Below are 19,682 nucleotides of genomic sequence, written 5' to 3' on the forward strand. Positions count from 1 at the left end.
TCTCCTGCTGCCTCCTTGTCATCACAGTGCTGTTTTATTCCCTCTTGTCATTTCTTGAATCCCCCTGTCATCAGCCTCTCCTGAATTACTCACCTCCTGCTTTGTCACCCACTAATTCACACAAAGATTTGGTCCTTTGAATGATACGGCTGAATGTTGAATGGCATTTAATATGTGTATGATTTAGTTCTTGTGTCTAATGAGATGTGAACCGTAGTTGGTCACCGATACACCAGAATGTTTTGTAAGATCTGTGCATGGAACTTTGCTTTAACTTTGCTTTAGAAGTTCTAAAGATAAAACAACTGGGATTTTCAACTGAGCTTTAACACTTTTACAGACAGTAGAATTTAATGGCTCACAAGTCTTTTCTATTTTTTCTTCTAATGTAGCACCTGTTACAATGGGCTGCGGGCTTAATAAATTGGAAAAACTGGATGAAAAACGACCAGGAAACATTTATTCTACTCTCAAGCGACCATATGTGGAAACCAAGATTGATGTGTCATATGAGTATCGTTATGTGAACGTCACAACAATCAGTCAAGGTAAGTTACTATCTCATCCCCCTAAGGCTTGTATATTTATAAAAACAATAATACGTTTTATCTACAGAATGGGGCTAAAATCTATTTGCAAAAGACTGTGACATATGAGAGTATGTTTGGTCTTCATCTAAATCTAGTTATAAAAAGATTATACTAGGTGATTCCACTGACTGCAAGTCTTCCTGCTCATCCTCAGCTGGCTCGCCACTATTTCATTGGGGCAATATTTCAGAAAACTGGATGCATTTGAAAAAATAAGTGTCAGAAAATATATAACTAGAAGGTTTTTTTTGTACAGAGTTTTGCATTTCAAAGTGTTTATTTTCTCAACTAGTATTTTTTTATACAACCAGTATGGGGCATAAAGTGCTTCATATTCTTCAACATTCAAAATAAAATACAAAGAAACTCAGGATAACTTAGATCACGGAAAAAAAGACACATAAAATATATAAAGGGCCATCATTTAGCCATGGGCTAAATTCTTGTAATATTAAAATGTAGCATTACCATGTGGTACATTTGGAAATCATATACAGGGTGGGAAGTCTGAAGATTTCTAAAGCACGTCTTAGTAGACAAAATATATGAAAACAATTATAAGCTCCCTGAAGAACTATTTCCTGTTAGTGGCAATTAAATAGTGACATAATCAGGGGAGTGGACGTCACTGAAAGCAATGCCATGTTGGCAGAAGTTCATCTTAGGGCAAAATGGCGGGGCTTTAGGTGATGTTATCTTCCCTGATGCTTTAATTGTCTGTGTGTGCGCCACCAATGCAATGAACTGGACAGTCCTGTCAATGATATTGTTTTGGAGAAATTTAAAATGAACATTGTTGAATTTGATGGCACAATGCGGCATAGCCAGCATTATCTTATTTACTGTCCCTTCTCCTAACTCAACCTTACAAGGGCTGCCAGAATCAATTAACATAACTCAGCAATTTAACAATAGGGTAGAGATAAGTAAGGGAGAGGAAATTGTCATTTAGATCTTAAGGACAGGAGGACAAAGTCATTTTTTTCCCCATGGTATGTATGGAACAATTTAGGTGGATTTTGTTACATATATATATATTACTTATTTTAGTATTTTATAGGTTTATTTGGTGTATAAATCTGTAAAATGTAGAATTTAGGAAAAGTTACAGATCCACTTTAAGTGCAACACATATAGTATATATACATACATACACACATACATAAACTATTATAATATTTTAGCATTACTAAGATAAATGTGTGTGGTTACAATTAGATAACAACGCTTTTACTTTGTAACCCCACTACCATTCTTTTGATTAAGAGACAAAACAATATGTTTAATATGTTTTCTGCAAATAGAAACAATGTTATCGTGTAACAAGAGAGAATTGTTTTTACTGCTATAGCAAATGGCTCCACATTTATCCAATTACTCAGTCCTTGCTATTATAGTCAGATATCTCTGGGTTGATGCAATATAGTGAAAGAAATGAAATAATCAATGCACTTAAATATATATATCCTCTGTGGAAAAAAAGCTACCACAATGGATTGTCAGCACTTTGTACAATTTAGCCTTTTGTGTATTGAACCGCAAAGCCTAAAGGTGTGTTGACCAACTTATTGGCCACAGCTGAATACGTAGATTTCTTCACCAAAAACACATTTAACCATTTATTTAACCTTTGACATTGTCATCAATCCATTAGAACCAATGACATCAGTCTCATCTGTGATACTCATACACAAGGAAGAACCTAGGCCAGTATGTCATTATACTATCTTTGGCGTCTCATTTTTTTTGTATCTATTTATTTTTTCATGACTTTAATGTATGTGTGGATGATGTATTATAAATGTATAATAGTGATTAAGCTAAATTGCTTATATCCATACATGTACTCCGTGCTGTATTAATGGGGGGTCGCTGACCTAAGCCTAACCCAGGGCAGTGCCTCCAGCAGTCCCCTTCAGACCATTAGTTAATGCAGAAACAATGCTATAGAGGTCTTCACTTAGGTCTGCCTGATGAAATGGCAGTAGTCCTGGACATTGTATATTTCCTGCTTCACCTAGAGACTATTGTCACACAAGTGGATACAAAACTTCAAAATGTATGATCATTTCAGGCTGTGTAAATCAGCAGCCGCAACATGAGAACAAGGAGCATGATCCCAGCTTGCCTGGTTGCCTGTACTGCGTCATGGCATGGTTGCTTAGGGAAGGTTTTGTGCCCATGAGGTGGTACAGTCCACACCATCGTCTTCCCTGCACTCACAAGAAGCAATTGATCAGTCTTCATTATGGAACAGTACATTGTCCTAGAATCAGTTTGTCCAGGATGTGGGCCTATCCGCCAGGCAATCCAGAATAATTATACACACCCTGGAAGGAAGGGTATGGGCCCATTGTGCTGGCAACGTGCAACATCTTCTTTCCAAACATACAGTTTGAGGGATGAACCTTAATGCTAAGATGGCACATTGTCCTAGAATTGAATTGCCTGCAATGCAGCACAGGTCCCTTGATTATTAAACTTGGGAAATCCAGAACACCTGGTCACCATCATTTTATATGATATATTAAACGTAAATCTTCTTCCTTGTATGTGATATTTGTGAATTTGTTTATTACATTAATCAGTTCAAAGAATTTTAAAGTATTTTGAATCCAAATATGTCAAATTAATTGTTAATATTTTACTGCCAAATTCTAAGACCGCCTGGGATTCAGGCAACGCTACCGATCTCAGTTTCCACTTTTAAACTAAATATCTTCAAAACAATTACACTGATTGACAAACAAAAACCATAAGCTATAGGTAGTTTTAATAAATGAACTTATTTATGCAAAAACCTATAAAGACAACAGTTCATTTTATAATACTTATGCATCTAGTCTTTTGTACCCATGACAATTCTTTTGAAACCTTTTAACAATGAAGGAGCACTTTGGTAGCGGTAAGTGCATATTTTATATGGGCTGACAACTGATTTTAAAGACAGGCTATATTTTCATAAATAAATGTATTGTAACTGAGGTCTAATGTACTAATGTACAAGTCAGACTTTGAAACGGTAGAGAGATTATGGGAGTTGTCCTAAATATACAGGCAAATCAATTTCTAAAAGTGAATACTTTTGAAATGTATTTAATGTAATGCACAGTAAGATATATATGTTATATTTTATATGTATATGTTAACATAAATTGTAATGATTACAATAAAAAAACAATACATTAAAACAACATGCAGAATAGTAGCTGTTTATTTGATTAAAGACATCAGTGGTATCAGTTGACCTTAAATTAACACCATGTAAGCTTTAGGAGGGTTCATTCCAAAGGATTTAAATGAGTAGTTTGTTATTCTAAATTATTTTCTACATTGAGGGATGAAGAAGCCGTTGTATTTTTGTAGCACTTGTAAGAATGAGCAGTTGTGTTTTTATTGTTCCACATATTGTATGTTTGTGAAAGACATTTCATTTGGCATAGGGCCAATTCTGTAGTTTGTATCTGCATAATAAAACGACTTCAAAATATCTGGTAGATTCTATTACAGTCCTTAAGAGAAAAACTGTTCGAGATCATTTCAAAGGCTTAGCTTCTTGGAGAGGCCTAAGAATAAGAAGCACACTCTTACAGACATTGTTGTGCTTTACAAAAATACCTTCACAAGACACATGTTCTAGTTCTACACAAATGCCAACACATGTGAAATAAAGGAGAGGGGCTGCATTCTTCTTTTGTCCCGTGTTTTAGATCATTAGAGTCCCAACTAGTTGCCCACAGTCTTTTTTAAGGCCAGCAAGTTTGAGATACTATGTGAGTTATATTCATACCTGGGAACTGAGCGCTGCTCCTCCGGTTCCCCAGGTCAAGACCCGAATCCTCTGGGTCACGGGACATGTTCCGCCCATGTTTCCATTAAATGGGGTGTTTCCCGCTGGCCCCCGACATCAGCGGGAACTCCCATTAACATTAGTGGGACCGCCCACCGATGTCAGCGGGATGTCAGTGTGCAGTCCTGGCCGCATCCTGCAAGGGAAGGCTCCGGGTAGCCGCAGCCCAGAAGTTCCCAGGTGTGGTTATATTGCATTATGTTATTAATTTAATCCAGCCCCCAATGTCTTCCTTCCTCAGGGTATTCCGCGCGTTAAAAAGTAGGACAACACGGTTCTAGACATTTCACTATTTATACACATGGGTGAACCAAAGTCCTTACTTCTACTCATCTTTTCCTCACCAGCCAGACTCAATCCAGACCTATCTGTAGTGATTGCCTCACCATATAACATAGCACTCATGTTACCTCAATGTTGACCCTGCAATAACCACCGGTCAGAAAAAGAGACAAGTGAGAAATGACTGTTACTAAAAGAGCCTTTTAAATTATCTTGTTATTCATTTTCAAAACATTCATCATTTTTCTAAAAATCCAATTATCAACTTGTAATTAGGCTGGTGGCTCAGATGGCTAGATCAGTACAAAACTTTCTGACCACAAGCAGAATGTGCTAAAAACAGATCCTGCAAATTAGGAAGCAGAGTAGGAAGGAAGCTTATGTTAAGACACAAGACTGTATGAAAGATTACTGTGTTGTGACAATGTCAAAGTAAGACTGGAAGGAAAACGAGAGAGCACAGCTGAAGACAGATCACATTGTTTATATAAAGAATTGTTTTTTCTGTTCCTCTGGCCTTCCTGTGTGAATCCTTCAAGAGTATATGGAGGAAGGTGAGCATCAATTGTGACAAAAAAATTTTGTGACAAAATATGGCCTGACAGTTACAATTCATCATGAAGGTGACACTTAATACTGCATTTGAGGTACTGGATGGTAATGGGAAGAACTAATATGCCTATTATTTTGTCTTTTCTGTACATTTAAAGGAATCAATCTGCAACATTAAGAGATTATAAATTAAATCAATCTATAACCTTTTCCAAAATTCTCCTCTTTGGTTATATTCATATTTACCATATTGCAAGAGTATATCTTACTAGTAATTTATTCTTCCTTTGGGGTTTTATAGTATGTCCTGGCAAATGAAGAAAGGAATCAAATTAAGGACAGGTATTTATAAACAAAAGTACCTAATGAACTCAAAAAGTTAGACTTTTCCTAAATAAATGATAACCCTGCAAAAACGAAGTCCTTACAAAACCAAATAAAATCCCGCATTACTGTAATTTGAATTTCAATAATTAGGAGGGCTGTCCACATACTTTTGGTAATATAGTGTATGTCTCTTCTTTATTGTCACTGAAATTCCAATAACTGTGCCTGGGAATTCTCTGGGTTTTGCCTGGAGACTCTGGGTAAATCGCTGCTACTATGGGTCACCACAGAGAAGCTCTGGGTCGCGGGAGCAAAGTGCAGCAGTCCTCGCCCACTTCCTCTCCAACTACGGCCTGCATGTGGGGTTAGCCTGTCACATAACATCAGCGGGACTGCCTGCGACGTCAGCGGGACCGGCCATCGACGTCAGCGGGACCACCAAACCACATCCTGAAAAGGAGCCTGGATGTTCCTAGGAATGCCAATAACCCAGATGCACCAGCGGCAAAAGAAAAGCATCTAATCTATTGTTCTATTCCCAAAAACATGCACCTTAACCCCTCTTTATCATCACATAAATACCATGATGCATTTATGTGATTAGTAAGATAGCATTTGTATGACCCCAAGCTAGATGTATCCATAGCAACATGTTCTGATATTTCGTGAAAGTATTTATAGGGGGGCAAAAATTTAATTTTCATGCAAAGAAAAACAGATTAATAATATATATACTAAATATAATCTGGGTGTTCAGACATTGGAAAAGGAATAATGTAATTGAGCCTACTACGTTTTTCAGACATAATACATGCCAGCATCTGGCTGACAAGCCAACATTTGGATATCAATTTTAGAGTGTCTGGGGTAGATACATCTGCCAGCTCGTAACTACCAACAAATCCAAGATTTTCTGCATAACTCATCATATCTTACCTAGATAAATACATACATTCTCCTTCCCTCACCATCTGACACAGACAGAACCAAGCCAATAAAGCCATTCCCTATATATCACTAATCAAACAGAAAAATCTGCTAGGATGCCACATCGCTATCTGGTGGGCAGTATCAAGCCAAAGTAGCAATCTGATGGACCGGAACAAGCCAATACATCAATCTAAAAGAGAGAGCCAAGCCAAGTTTACAATCTGGAGGAGAGAACTGGAAGACTGAAGCTTGTGACTGACAGATTCCTCAGATGGAGGGATTTTGATAATGATTCAGATCTAGCTACATGCTGCAATAATAATAATAACCATCTCGGATGCCACAGTTGTGATGTAGGGTTTTAAAGGAGAACTCACATATTTTTTTTTACTAGTATCAAGATAAAAATTAGCTTTCAAAAATATTGTGCTATAATGTTAAAAAACAAAAGATGATGTACAATTCACAAGCTATGTAATGCTATGCTTTACTATTTGGAATATGTACAACCAATATTGATTCAGTGAGGTTTTTACGGAAGAGGTTATTTTCTAATTCATGAAATAAGATATATATATATATATGTAATGCATATATATAATCCATAGTGTTTATATATATATATATATATATATAAAACACTTTCAAAAAGATGGTCAGCACTCCAGGTCTTTAAATTGACAATTTCATTTTATTCAAAGTCCAGTCGACGTTTCAGTCATTACTGACTTTCATCAGGAAACGTCGACTGGACTTTGAATAAAATGAAATTGTCAATTTAAAGACCTGGAGTGCTGACCATCTTTTTGAAAGTGTTTTATATGGAAACTGCTGGTTACTAGCACCGGGCTTGGAACATTTGGAATGGTGTGCAATGGACTTTGTGAGTAAATATATATATATATATATATATAATGTGTAGAAATTAATACATATGTAAACATTACTTAATAGCTTGTTCTTTATCTTGAGCTCAAATAAAATATACATTGTTACCTTTTCACAAATTGGTACTTATGCTACTGCGTTATCTGCACGATTAACGTGTAAACTCGTTATTAGTACTAGTACCTTAGGAAAACATTTCAGAACGACTCCACTGAGAACGGTCTGCCCTTCTATGTGCCCCCACTCAGGAGTCTTTTTTATCTCAAGTTTTATCTCACTTGCACCATTACAGAGAGAAAAAAAATCTCAATTTGCGTATCAGTCCTGTCTGGCTCAAATGGGCAGTCCAAAACCAGAATGTGTGGAAAATTTCCTCCGCACAAAAGTACCAACAACCACAGATGTACATTTCAGATTTCATAGGCCTCGTCAGTGGGGTGCAGGTAGTATCTCGCTAAGCACTAGTGAGCAAGGAGGTCTGGACTCACCTTTAAACTTGGGGTGGATCCCAAGAGATTCCCAAAGGGTGAAATCACATTACAAAATGTTTGATAACAATTCAACTTGGAACATCTGGAGTTGTTGGTTGCCTCCTGCAGAGGAAACCCGCCTCACATTTTGATTCTAGACTGCCCTTTTGGGTAGGATCAGATCAATATGTCAATGGGGATTTTTCCTCTGTAGTGACACAAGTGAGTGGGAACAGGGTATTAATTGGCTGTCTGTTCTTAGTTGAGCTGTTCTCAAATCTTTTTGTATGTGATTTCACCTGTCAGGGGTCTGTAGGAGTCCACTTAAACTGTAAAGTTGAGTCCAGACCTCCTTGCTCACTTTTGCCTAGAGGGATGCAAACTGCACCCCACTGATGAGTCCCATCAAGGCTGAAATGTTTGTCTGGGGTTGTTGGTCCTGTTTTCTGTTGAGCTGTTCTGGTATGCGTATTGTCCGCTAACCCTGTTTATGCTACACAACATAATTGCTGTTATTTTGATCTTACTTTTATTAATGATGATGCAATGGCAAATAAATTTAGAGATTTGAATGATGGCCCTCTGACAGAAGCCATATTCCAGTATGTACAGTCACTGCAGGGGTTAAACAGATTAACTAAATATTTGATCAGCTCAATACTTGCAGTGTATGTGGCTTGTTACTTTAACGAGAGATTAATCATTAGCAGTTTCACACCAAAGTAGGATTGATGAAAGCCTGGTGGTAAACAGATCTTGGATCCTTCAGCTGTCATATCATCACACTCTTCACTTCAACTCTTAAAATACCAACTTCATATTCATATCTGCCACATGAAAAATTTAGCATGTTTAGTATATGAGAAGTTACAAAGATACGTTTCTAAGAAGAATGATTAAAGGACTCAGGGTTATGAATAGAATTAGCAATGAGGGGAGCTAAGTGATGGTAGCAGATTAGAGAGAAAAAATCATTAGATGACATTCGTTATTAACCTGTTGAGTGCCGCGATAGTTTAGTTAACAACATTGATTTGATTACACGCTATCCTAAATTGGGGTAAGTTATAAAAAAGGAATATGCTCCCTGTCTGGTTTTCTACAGTTGCATTTTTGTGGTCCTGAAAGTTATTAAAACCTAAAATTAGATAAAAAGGAAACAACACTTAAGATTGACAATTACATTTTACAAACCCTAGAGCATGCCAGATAACGTCCTGCTTCCCCGGTCTTGGTTCAGTTACTTGTTTCTTTGGCCAAGGCAGTGGTGTTGAAGGCTCTTTGGGGTTCACTTGTGGGCTATAGGGCAGCACTAAATCTGACCGTGAACAACATGTAAAAATTAGATGTGTCCAAAAAAAAAATGCCAATATGGCAAACCCATCTGCATGTATAAAATCCATTAAGATTGGTAAATTGGTTGCAGCTGCCAATCAAATTTCAGATGACAAAAAAAAAGATAGAATCCTATTGGCTGAAAACCATCTCTTTTAACCTTTTTGTGGCAGCTGCATTTTTGTCATGTGTTTTCAGAAGCAAAGGTACCTTGGCTTCTGTGGTAAACAGTAGAACGGATCACCCAGATGACCACTTTGATTTATTAGTGTCTGTGGAGAAACCATACGTCTGATAACAATAGTGACCTACACGTCTGACGATAAAGGAAGTTTATTGGAACAGAATAAAATAAAACTCACTATTTAATGCTTAAGTGAGTCACTAACAAACAGCACTAGACTTGTGCATTCTGATTCTTATGAATTTTTACTAATTAATAAAAGAAGATAGAAGAAAGAATGCAGAATAACAAGAAGAGACAAAACATGAAGTGGAGCTGCGGAAAAGGAGACAGGGACACAGATGCAGTTGACAGAGAAGGTAGGGAGGCATTGAGAGAGCGTGTGAGAGAGCGTCAGGGAGAGAGAGTTTGCGAGAGTGTGAATCAGGGTAGGTGACAACGAATTTAGTGTCTGAATGGAAAAGGTCCTACAAATTTTATCTGAACCGAAAGGACAGAAAATGAAATTTGTTGCCGAAACGTATAGCCTAAATACGAAACGACATAAACAGTCTAAACAGCACTGTACTTAATAACCAAAGAAAAATATTTTCCCCTACGACTGTAAATAAAGCACTGCACCACTTAGAAAACATGGGCCAAATTCTCAATAAACATAGACTCAACCAGTGTCTTGTCATTATCATGATTGTCTCCTCTAACACATCCTTTGTATTGCTCATGAATGGTTCCCTCTTTTACAGTGAGCTTTTGCCAACTGAATACTCAAGTAACACTGCCATAAAAACCATATGTTGCTAAATTACACTGCTTCTCAATGATCATCAATTACCAGAGCGTAGTATTTAAAAAGGCTTTCAAATTAACATCTACTTGTCTCGGAGATAATAAATCGTCCCCTTGTTGTGCTATTGTAAAATTAAGTTTGGAGATGTTTCATGAAAAGTTGTTTTTTCCCCCTATATATCATGCTTTATCTAGAGAAGATTAACGCTTGTGTAGCATCTGGGTTTCAATGCCTTTGATAAGATGTGCAGCTGCGATTGCTGACTTTTTAGATAAAGGATCTGATATGTGTTACGGAGCAAGAAACCAGCTTTACATTTAATAACATGATGCGATCTTTATTTTACAACTATAAGCTAAGGTTGGCAGTTTACATATAATACAACAGAACACACATCATGTTACTTCTGAATTAACCGAGAATTATACACACTAGTGTCTAAAGCAAACCCAATTTGACTCTTAAAGCGGATTTCTCCCTTTTCTCAAATCCTATATTTTACAGTTGAATATGCTGACTAAACTCGTGTAACTGTAACAACACGTTAAATAATCAATATGTGTATCCAAAGCAATGTTAGTACAGAACATTGATTAGATAATAGCAGTCCTGCTACATTGAGAGGCAAATCTTTAATTCCATAAGGTTAACATTTAAAGTCAACATCTCAATAATGGTTACACTGACTGGCAAACAAAAAGCACAAGCTATAGGTGCCTTTAATACATATAAACATTTGTGCTAAAAGCATAAACAATGACATTTTTTATTGAGATGGTCTAATATTCACATGTGTCATTTAATTGAAGGATTAGATAGGGTTCCCAATGTCTACTTAAAATACGCATGGGTGGAACTAGCACATGGTTCGACATGCACACGCAGGACTTAGTCACACAATGCCGGGGCTTCCACTACTGATGGGTCATGTGATGTTGTGTCACATGACCTTGCCGATTGCCTCCTCTTCTTTTGAATGGAAAAGCTGGCTCTGTAGTTTCCAGCAAATCTTGGTAGCCCTTGTGACCTGGCACCTGGGGGATTTTGAGCCGTGAGGTAGCATACAAGCAACTCCAACACCTGCATGGAGCCCTCATCAAGGGGCCACCACCAAAATCCAGACGGTAGAGACCTATGCAAGTCTTGTGTCCTAATGTTATATAACTACAATTAAAAAAGAAAAATAGCATACATTTTCAGACATGTATTGAACGCTGATGAACACTGTCCTAGGCTTGATATAGAGTTATATCATGGTGATGACTAGGACATTTCTCCTTAGTTTAAATTGGTCAGTTAAAGAGATTTGAGATATCCTTTTTAACCAGCCCATTGAGCAGATCCATCCTAGGCCTAGTGGACCTGGTTCAGAATACCCAGCTGCATGTACTGAGTTCCTTCTTTTGCACACATTCTGAAGACTAGAAAACATTTTTTTCCCCATGATCGATTCCTTTTTAAATTAAGAGGAAATTGCATATTAAAATGGAGATTTGCATAATGTGTCTTTTTTTTAACCCATAATAATTTACATAGGAAAAGCAGAAACCATTTGACTTTTTTTTGTCTTGAATTTTTCTGGTATACAAAAAAAAAGACCAATTTCATTTAAAATTAGAATAAAATGTCATTTGTCTGCCTTCACCTACAAACAATAGCAGTGTGATCCTCATTACAAATGAATAGTCTTTGCAGAAAAGGCCTGCGGGTGGAAGAGCAGATAAGATATGAAAACTGCTTGGCAACTTAGTAACCCACATGTGGTTGCTAGTGTGTTGAAGCACAATGAGAAACTATTAAGATAAAAGCCTTTTAGAAAACCGCATTGTTACAATGATTATTATTATCTTTTGTGTTTACATTGGAGGCTGCTGCCAGACACAATGCCTCTTATTCAACATGGAGGTCATTTCAGATAGCCCCGTAATAATAAATGAAGGTGCTGGTACGGATAAATGGGTCATATCTGCGTTCGTCAGTGTCGCATGCATTTTGCCTATAGGTATCACATGATTCCATTTCTCATGTCATGTTTGTGTATAGTTAGTTTGTAGGCTCTTAATCTCATGCCCCTCATCGGATTGGATCCTTGCATGGACCTTAAACAAAATGGTCTTATTTAAAGGACAAGTATTGTTACTTTTTGTATGACCCTTTTTAAGTTTTACAATGAATATTGATTTATTTCTGAGACAATACGGAATTTGTTGCTGCTCCGTTTGTAACCATAGTTTACTAGAAAACAAAATATAAAAACGTGGGATTTTAAAAAGAACAAAACACATTTCTTATGAATTTATAGTAGAAATGGGAAAAAATACCAAAAACGTATTTGTTAACTTGCCCTAACTTGCCTAGATTTAGAGCGACTTTGGTCAGAAACAGCAGTGCCCCCACATCTGCATCGATTCCAGTGATATGATAGCAATTTTTTTATCGGTGATGTACCAGGTACAAAAGGGGTCAAATAAACCTATGTGAAAATAGTTATATATTACAATAAGCAATATATATTTAATAAAAAAACAAGCTTGTGCGTTAATCTTAGGGGAATGTTTCTAGTGTGTCCTTAGAGGTGGGGGAATGGTCATGAGTGGGACTACCCACCCACCATACCCAAAGAGCTTCAGAATGTTAGGAGCTGCAATGGAGGTCCCAGGCCTCTCTAATCGTACAGCTACCTCATTCCGTCTGGCGAGATCAGAAAATTGGGTCTATGCTAAAAAAGTCAGGACTCTTGGGAGGTATGTTATTCCTCCCCATTCAAAAGTTTCTGCCCTGTTGCTGATTGTGTAATTGGTATAGGCTTTAAGTTTGTGGGCAATATTTTCCATTTAAAGTTTCTCATGTTCACATTCATCATCCTTTTTTTTTAATTGGGGGGGCTAATTGGCAGTCATGGGGAATGACCAGAAGAGAGAGAGCTTCAGAACAGGAAATTGTTCAGGAACGGCCAGCTCTGCCATTCTTTTAAACATCTTTTTAATATCTTCAAAAAGATATACACCCTGTCCTTTACTCTCATCCCTCTTTCCCCTTTCCCCTCCCAATATCCCATCCACAGTGCAGCTCGCTCCCCCTCCCTCTAACCTGCTTGTGTACCCCTGTCTTCACTGCTGTTACTATTGAGGGGCCACGGAACGTGTGTTGTGTGACCCCACCGGGTGCCTCTGTTACGGCATGTCCCTGTCCCAGCTTCTTGGTCTGTAGCAAACAGATATTTCTAGAAGTTAAAATATGCTCAATAGTGGTAAACAATGGTTTTATTTTGTCCATCTCTGAAAATGGGTAGAAAATAGCGCTTTCCAACCCAAGGAAATACCTTGTTCTTGCACAACGTCTGGTAGAATGTATTCGTTAGTGATTGTAACTGTAGTTCTGCAAGTAGATTCATGATCACATTATACATAATTCTTCAGGACGTGTTGTGGCATCTGAACAGCTTTTTGCTGTAACTCACTCAACTTTCATTGGAACCATTTGTATTTGGGGTGAGCAAGACTGTTCTTTAGGTTGCCCAAAATACTGTTTTTATTCATTGTTTTATAACTTTTATTAATTTGGTTGAAAATATGGCTGAACATATACTTCCAATTAAAGCTTAATGTTGACATTTTCATTAGAAGCACTTTTATTTGTGCCAAAAGAAAGTTTAAATATATAAATATATATATTTTTATTTCTTATGATCTTTAACCAGAGAGGTTCCTGAAGTGACATGACGTTTTTCCAACTAAATTATGTTCCAATTCTTCATCAAACTAAAACCTTCCGAAACATATTAAGACAGAATCAATATTTTTTATGCGGAAGATGATTAAGCACATTCAGGGATAAGAATGTAAATTACCGATAAGAGTATCTTGAATTCACTGCGAGAATAACAGAAAAAAAAATAGATCTTACAAGTAGGGTTGTCAAATGAATAAGTGTTGATATAAAACAGTTTTCTTAAGTAAATTCCTTTGCATTTCCCCTGACTCAAATCTCTTTCTGTTTTACTTAACCAGCAGTGTTCATCATTTACATATCGCTCCCTGATGATTTATAGACACAGCTAAAGATGTTCCACCAGGGACAAATGTTAAATTAATATTCACACTGATAGCTAATAGAACTTGCCGCGGGCTATAGAAAATGTACCATCTGCTTATATAGGGGGCACACTGACAGTGATTTTTCTTTTATCAGAGACAAGCCCTTTTAACACAGAGGGGGAGATGGGAGTTTATTCTGTCACACATTAAAACAGCACAAAATGATTTATGGCAGAAATAACTTTCTTTATGCGAGCTTCAATTAACTGTTACGACGGCACATTGCATCGAAGCGCTTCGCATCCTACTGAGGCACTGAAGTGTTTTATTTTTTGTTGGTTTTTTAATAATTTATTGACCTATTTTCCATAAGTGGAATGCTTGAGAAATATGGGATGTAAATGTAAAGGCTGTGATGGTAAAGATGGTACCCAACCCCTTCCGCTGCCTTTTTTTGTTTCAATCCTATTAATTTGTGTAGGACATGGATCTATTAATTCAAGGGGTAGCTCAGTAAAACAGGCAAGATGGCAATGCTAACATATAAAGATAAGGACTGCGGACAGTAAGGAGCCCACTTTGTCTTCTTCTGTGGCAGGGATAAGGTGACAGGAGAGAGGGGACATCAATCTCTGTTGCTAATTGGAAGATCATAGGGATGAATGCCCTAAACACAGCCGGGGCTTCCACAAACCATGTCAGAGGCATTGGTGTTCTTGTATGGACAGCAATACATGCTTTGGCCAGAGGATCATTGAGGCATTTAACTGGTTTCATGTAGGGCATCCATCTTTGTAGGCAGGCCCGGACTGGGACAAAAAATAGGCCCGGGCATTTAAGCCAGAGCAGCCCATTTTTATTTATTTATTGTTAAAGCCCACCCTTCATGTACCATCTTTGCATTTACTCACTCATTCACACAAATCATTAACACATTCATTAATGCAGTCTCACAAATCATTCAAGCAATTCATCCACACATGAATTCATTAATTGTCATACGCATTCACACAATTCATCCACACATTTATTCATTCATTCATTCTCATACGCATTCACACTACCTTCTCCCCATCTTATCTGCCCCTTCTATGTTCCCCCTTTTCACTATGTACCCCCTTCCCCACTTCTCAATATGTATCCCTCTCCCAATTTCTCCCTATCTAACCCTCCTCTGCCCCTTCTCACTGCACCCCCCTCCCTCACCCTACTTACCTTGTTGCTGGAGCAAGCAGCAACTGCGACCGGGACCGCGGCAGGGCCGGATTGACTTAGGGGCTGATGGAGCTGCAGCTCCAGGCCCCTACCTTAAAATAGGCCCAGTCTATGCGGCCTCTACGGCCGCATTAACGCAGGGCCCCTTAAGCCCGCCGCAACTGCGACCAGGTCCGCCACTCTAAGGGGCCGGGAAGCCCCCACCAGGACCGGCCTTAGGGGTCTGCGGCGGCACAGGGCTTAAATTAAAACATCGGGGTTTTTTTTTTACTTTATTTAACATCCTCCATGTTAAATAAAGTTAACAAAAACTTTATTTAACATGGAGGATGTTAAATAAAGTAAACCCCCCCCCCCCGATGTTTTAATTTAAACCCTGTGCGGCCGCACACCCGTAAGGCTGGCCCTGGTGGGGGCTTCCCGGCCGCAGTTGCGGCGGGCTTAAGGGCCAGGTGCCCCTTATGCCCTGCGTTAATGCGGCCGTAGAGGCCGCATAGGCCCAGTCAGTCCGGTCCTGACTGGGCCTATTTTAAGGTAGGAGCCTGGAGCTGCAGCTCCATTAGCCCCTTAGTCAATCCGGCCCTGCGTTAATGCGGCCGTAGAGGCTGCATAGGCCCAGTCAGTCCGGTCCTGACTGGGCCTATTTTAAGGTAGGAGCCTGGAGCTGCAGCTCCATTAGCCCCTTAGTCAATCCGGCCCTGCCGCGGCCCGACCCACCGGGCAAATGCCCGGTGTGCCCGATGGCCAGTCCGGGCCTGTTTGTAGGACATTCAGGTGTTTATGCAGGATTTTTAGCTTTCTGTGCAAAAATGGATGTATTTTGTAACGAGTCAATCTTAAAGTGATTTACAGCTTCTGCTATTTTTAGTTTTCTCTGCGTGAATACTGGTTTCCTCTTTTGATGTGTTGAGGTAACAATGTAAGCAATGAAGCAGGTGTTATTTTCTACTGTTATATTGTCTGGCTTGCTTGCTTGAATGATTGTATCTGTAGTATTTGAGACTTTGTTGTTCTCAACTGTTGTCACTGTAAAGATTGATTCTCTTCAGTGGGAATGGTTTCTCGGACATCAAGATTCCAGCTGAATATATACATTAGTTATTGTCACCATGGTTCTCCAGATCAAAACATTTTCTTTGTTACTTGTATTTGAAAAATATTATGTGGGTTGTAGTACTCTCCCAACACAGTCGTAGATGCCAATTGGTCGTCCATACCCCATAGATCTCATAATCATAGTCTCTGTCTCTTGGTTACCTACTTCTCAGTTCCAAGGTACTGACTATCTGTGTGATCTTGTAGCAGGTGTCATTTGTATGTCTCCAGTGAAGTTTCTCTTATCTCCTCTGATCCTCCTGAAAGTAGAAGGAAGAAATCCATTGTAAATAAATACTTTTGGGCTTCTTTATGGATATTACTTATGATGAATTATATTGATCATGTTGTAAAGCCTGTGTCTTTACTTCCACATCAGACGTAATATCAGCCCATTTGGTCTGGATGAAAAATTCAAATGCCCAAGCCCTCATCCCCTCATAGCCTATTGGTATCTAGATGTGATAGATGAAAAAATAAATAATACCCTGGTATGGGCTATAGTATGAGATATGTGAACACTTCAGGGGCTTAACATATCTGCATCACAATGTCTGCTATTACAAGCCTTCCTGGACAGCTAAAAACTCCTAAACTATTACCCATAATGAGAGCATGCAGCTACTCATAGCCAAGGCAGTCTATTTTTATTTATAATGGTTTATACGCTAGCAAACGAGACATTTAATCAGGATAATAATGATTAGACATATGTTTGAAAGTGAGACAGAAGCGCATTTGCTAATGAAAAAGGAAGTTATATATTGACAGACTGAAGGCTTATTTTAATTTAGGCTCAGTCTTTGCTCAGTACAGTGAACATGAGGAGGAGGTATGGTGACAATGACATCTCAAGCTCTCATATGACCGTCAGACATTCAAGCTTCTCGTCATCTGTTAGTAATGTATGCTAAAACCTTAATTCCCCCACTTCTAGTTTCATTACTAACATTCAAACCTCACCAGAATGTTACTTATAATCATACCAGCGCACTTAATACAGAACGTATCAAAAGCGTCACAGCGCTGTGTGCTTTGTAGCATTAATATAGAAAAACATAATGCAGGAGAAAGGTAGGCAACATCTCAGAGCAATGCAGAGACTCATAAGGCCAAAATATAGACAACAACCTATCAGAACATGATTTTATGTCACATGACAATTACGCGTTCCCTGCCAAAATTAGAATCACTAGATTGACAAATCACTACAAATTATGTTTCTGAAGCTGTATTTTGTTTAAAAAAAAGTGTTAAATGCATTAGACTAGGTGGAACAGACCACAGTCCATAAACGTTAAAGGTCCATGTAGGGACGGTCAAGGCCATCCAACTACGCACAGGTAGCGATCATAAGAATGTACGCTGCACAGCTTGGCGCACGTGAATTACTTCCGTTAATTTATTTCCACTGAGCCTGCCTACAGCAACACTGAGGCTCATGAGAATGCTGCTTTCTGATACCCGCATCCTTTAAGACATTTGACAGGTAATTAGAATGATTCCTCAGAATTTTAATAATTCGACTAGTTTGTTGCCTTAAGTAAGAATAAACTAAAAGGTAAGCGCACTGGCTGCTTTTACTTACATTTCAAACCCTTTTGGCAAGTACAAGCTAATGAATTATTAAATCAGAAACGTCTTTGCCTTATTGGAGCCACACAAGATAAATGAAAGAAAGTTGTCAGGCTTTGACGTTTTCATTTGAATCTTCATTTCCTGGATGAAAAACAAAGTCTCAAACATTGTCATTATCTTTGCTAAAGAAAAAAAAAAGACATTAAATATTTATGGCCATCCCCTCTTATATTTGTAGATGACATTAGTTCTTTTGACCTGATTTTCCAGAGGCAAAGTAAGTAACACGATTCAATCTTTGACGTCTTTGTTTCTCTCTCTAGTGGGCTTAAATAAATTGTGATAATGAGCTTGGCTCCATGGAGAACAGGTCCTTCAGTAGTTTGGGCTGGCTTGATGTTTTTGGACATGGAGAGATTGCAATACTTTTTGTTCTATTTTGTAATATCACTCAAACAGAAAATCAAAGAAGAGTACACTATACACATATAGAATACCCATTACTACATCTGGTGCACTCATGTCCTGCTAGTTTAGGCTGTAGTTCGGAATCAAGACCAGCATTACCGGTTGTCTCTTCATATGGTCTTTAATGTAGTTCATTTGGGGATTTCACTTTTATTTTTTAGATTTTGTTGTCTGAATATTATAGAGCATGTATAATAAGACATTAGAAAGCTTACTCTCACTTGTGTGAGTTTTGGTTGTTATACATCAAAATTATTAACCCATAACTTAAAAGTAGCCCTCAAAAGTGATGGTTTATAGTGTAGCAGGGGTCATGATAGGCCAGTGAAATTTTTGTATGTGTTTATTTTTAAAGAACATTTATAGTTTCTTCCACGACAAATGAAGTTCTCTAATCATATAGTGCATATGGCACATGTTGCTATGGTGCAATATCCTTATTGCTAGTAGGTTTTTGCAAAAGGCCATCTTTATTGTTGGGTTACCAATGACTCCAACCTGGCTCCCAGGTCCCGTGCAAGGGCTGGTTAAGCATTGGATGGTCATAGGACATAGGTCGTAGCTGTATGTTGTCTGATGGATATCAGAACTAACTTTGGAACATCGAGATAGGGCCACAGTCTGGGCTGTTTCAGCTAAAATTACCTTTGTCCAAAAAAAAATTCTGCAGGAAAGAGACGTATGCCCAATGTCCATTAATAAAACGAGGGGCCATTATTAAACCAACCGTAAAAAGTCTGTATTAATAAAAAAACATACATAGGTTAATTAAAATGAGTGGAAGTCTTGCCTGTATACCTAGTGTTGTTTCAGTAGTTACCCATGGCCCCTAAATTCTGAGACCAATTTATGACAAGCTTATTTTTTTCTCAGTGTGTTAGTCCCAGATTAATGAATTTAGAGAAAATATTATACATATGCATAAATTAAAACATATTATTTGAATATGAAAGGCATCATAAATCCCTGTTGCATTGTAAGGAGTGGTGATTTTAATGACAGTGCTCTATTAAGTTAAAATCAATATGTTTTTTTTTAAATATCATTAAAAAACGCAAATCTAAAATGTACATTTCTCATAAAATAGCTGAAAT

General features: G+C 38.0%; 1 protein-coding gene across 1 annotated transcript in view; it reads left to right on the plus strand.

The window, feature by feature from the left end:
- The first annotated feature begins 403 nt into the window (after positions 1–403).
- LOC149300786 (raftlin-like) overlaps positions 404–19,682 on the plus strand; it is a 115,830-nt gene continuing 96,551 nt past the window's right edge. Inside the window, exon 1 of the mRNA XM_089484802.1 lies at positions 404–548. Within this exon, the coding sequence (XP_089340928.1) occupies positions 404–548 (145 nt within the window). The remainder of the gene's footprint in view (positions 549–19,682) is intronic.

This window comes from Sceloporus occidentalis, unplaced genomic scaffold (assembly GCF_023333645.1).
Source record: "Sceloporus occidentalis isolate IW3139 unplaced genomic scaffold, rSceOcc1.0.p SCAF_23, whole genome shotgun sequence".
NCBI classification, from domain to species: domain Eukaryota; kingdom Metazoa; phylum Chordata; class Lepidosauria; order Squamata; family Phrynosomatidae; genus Sceloporus; species Sceloporus occidentalis.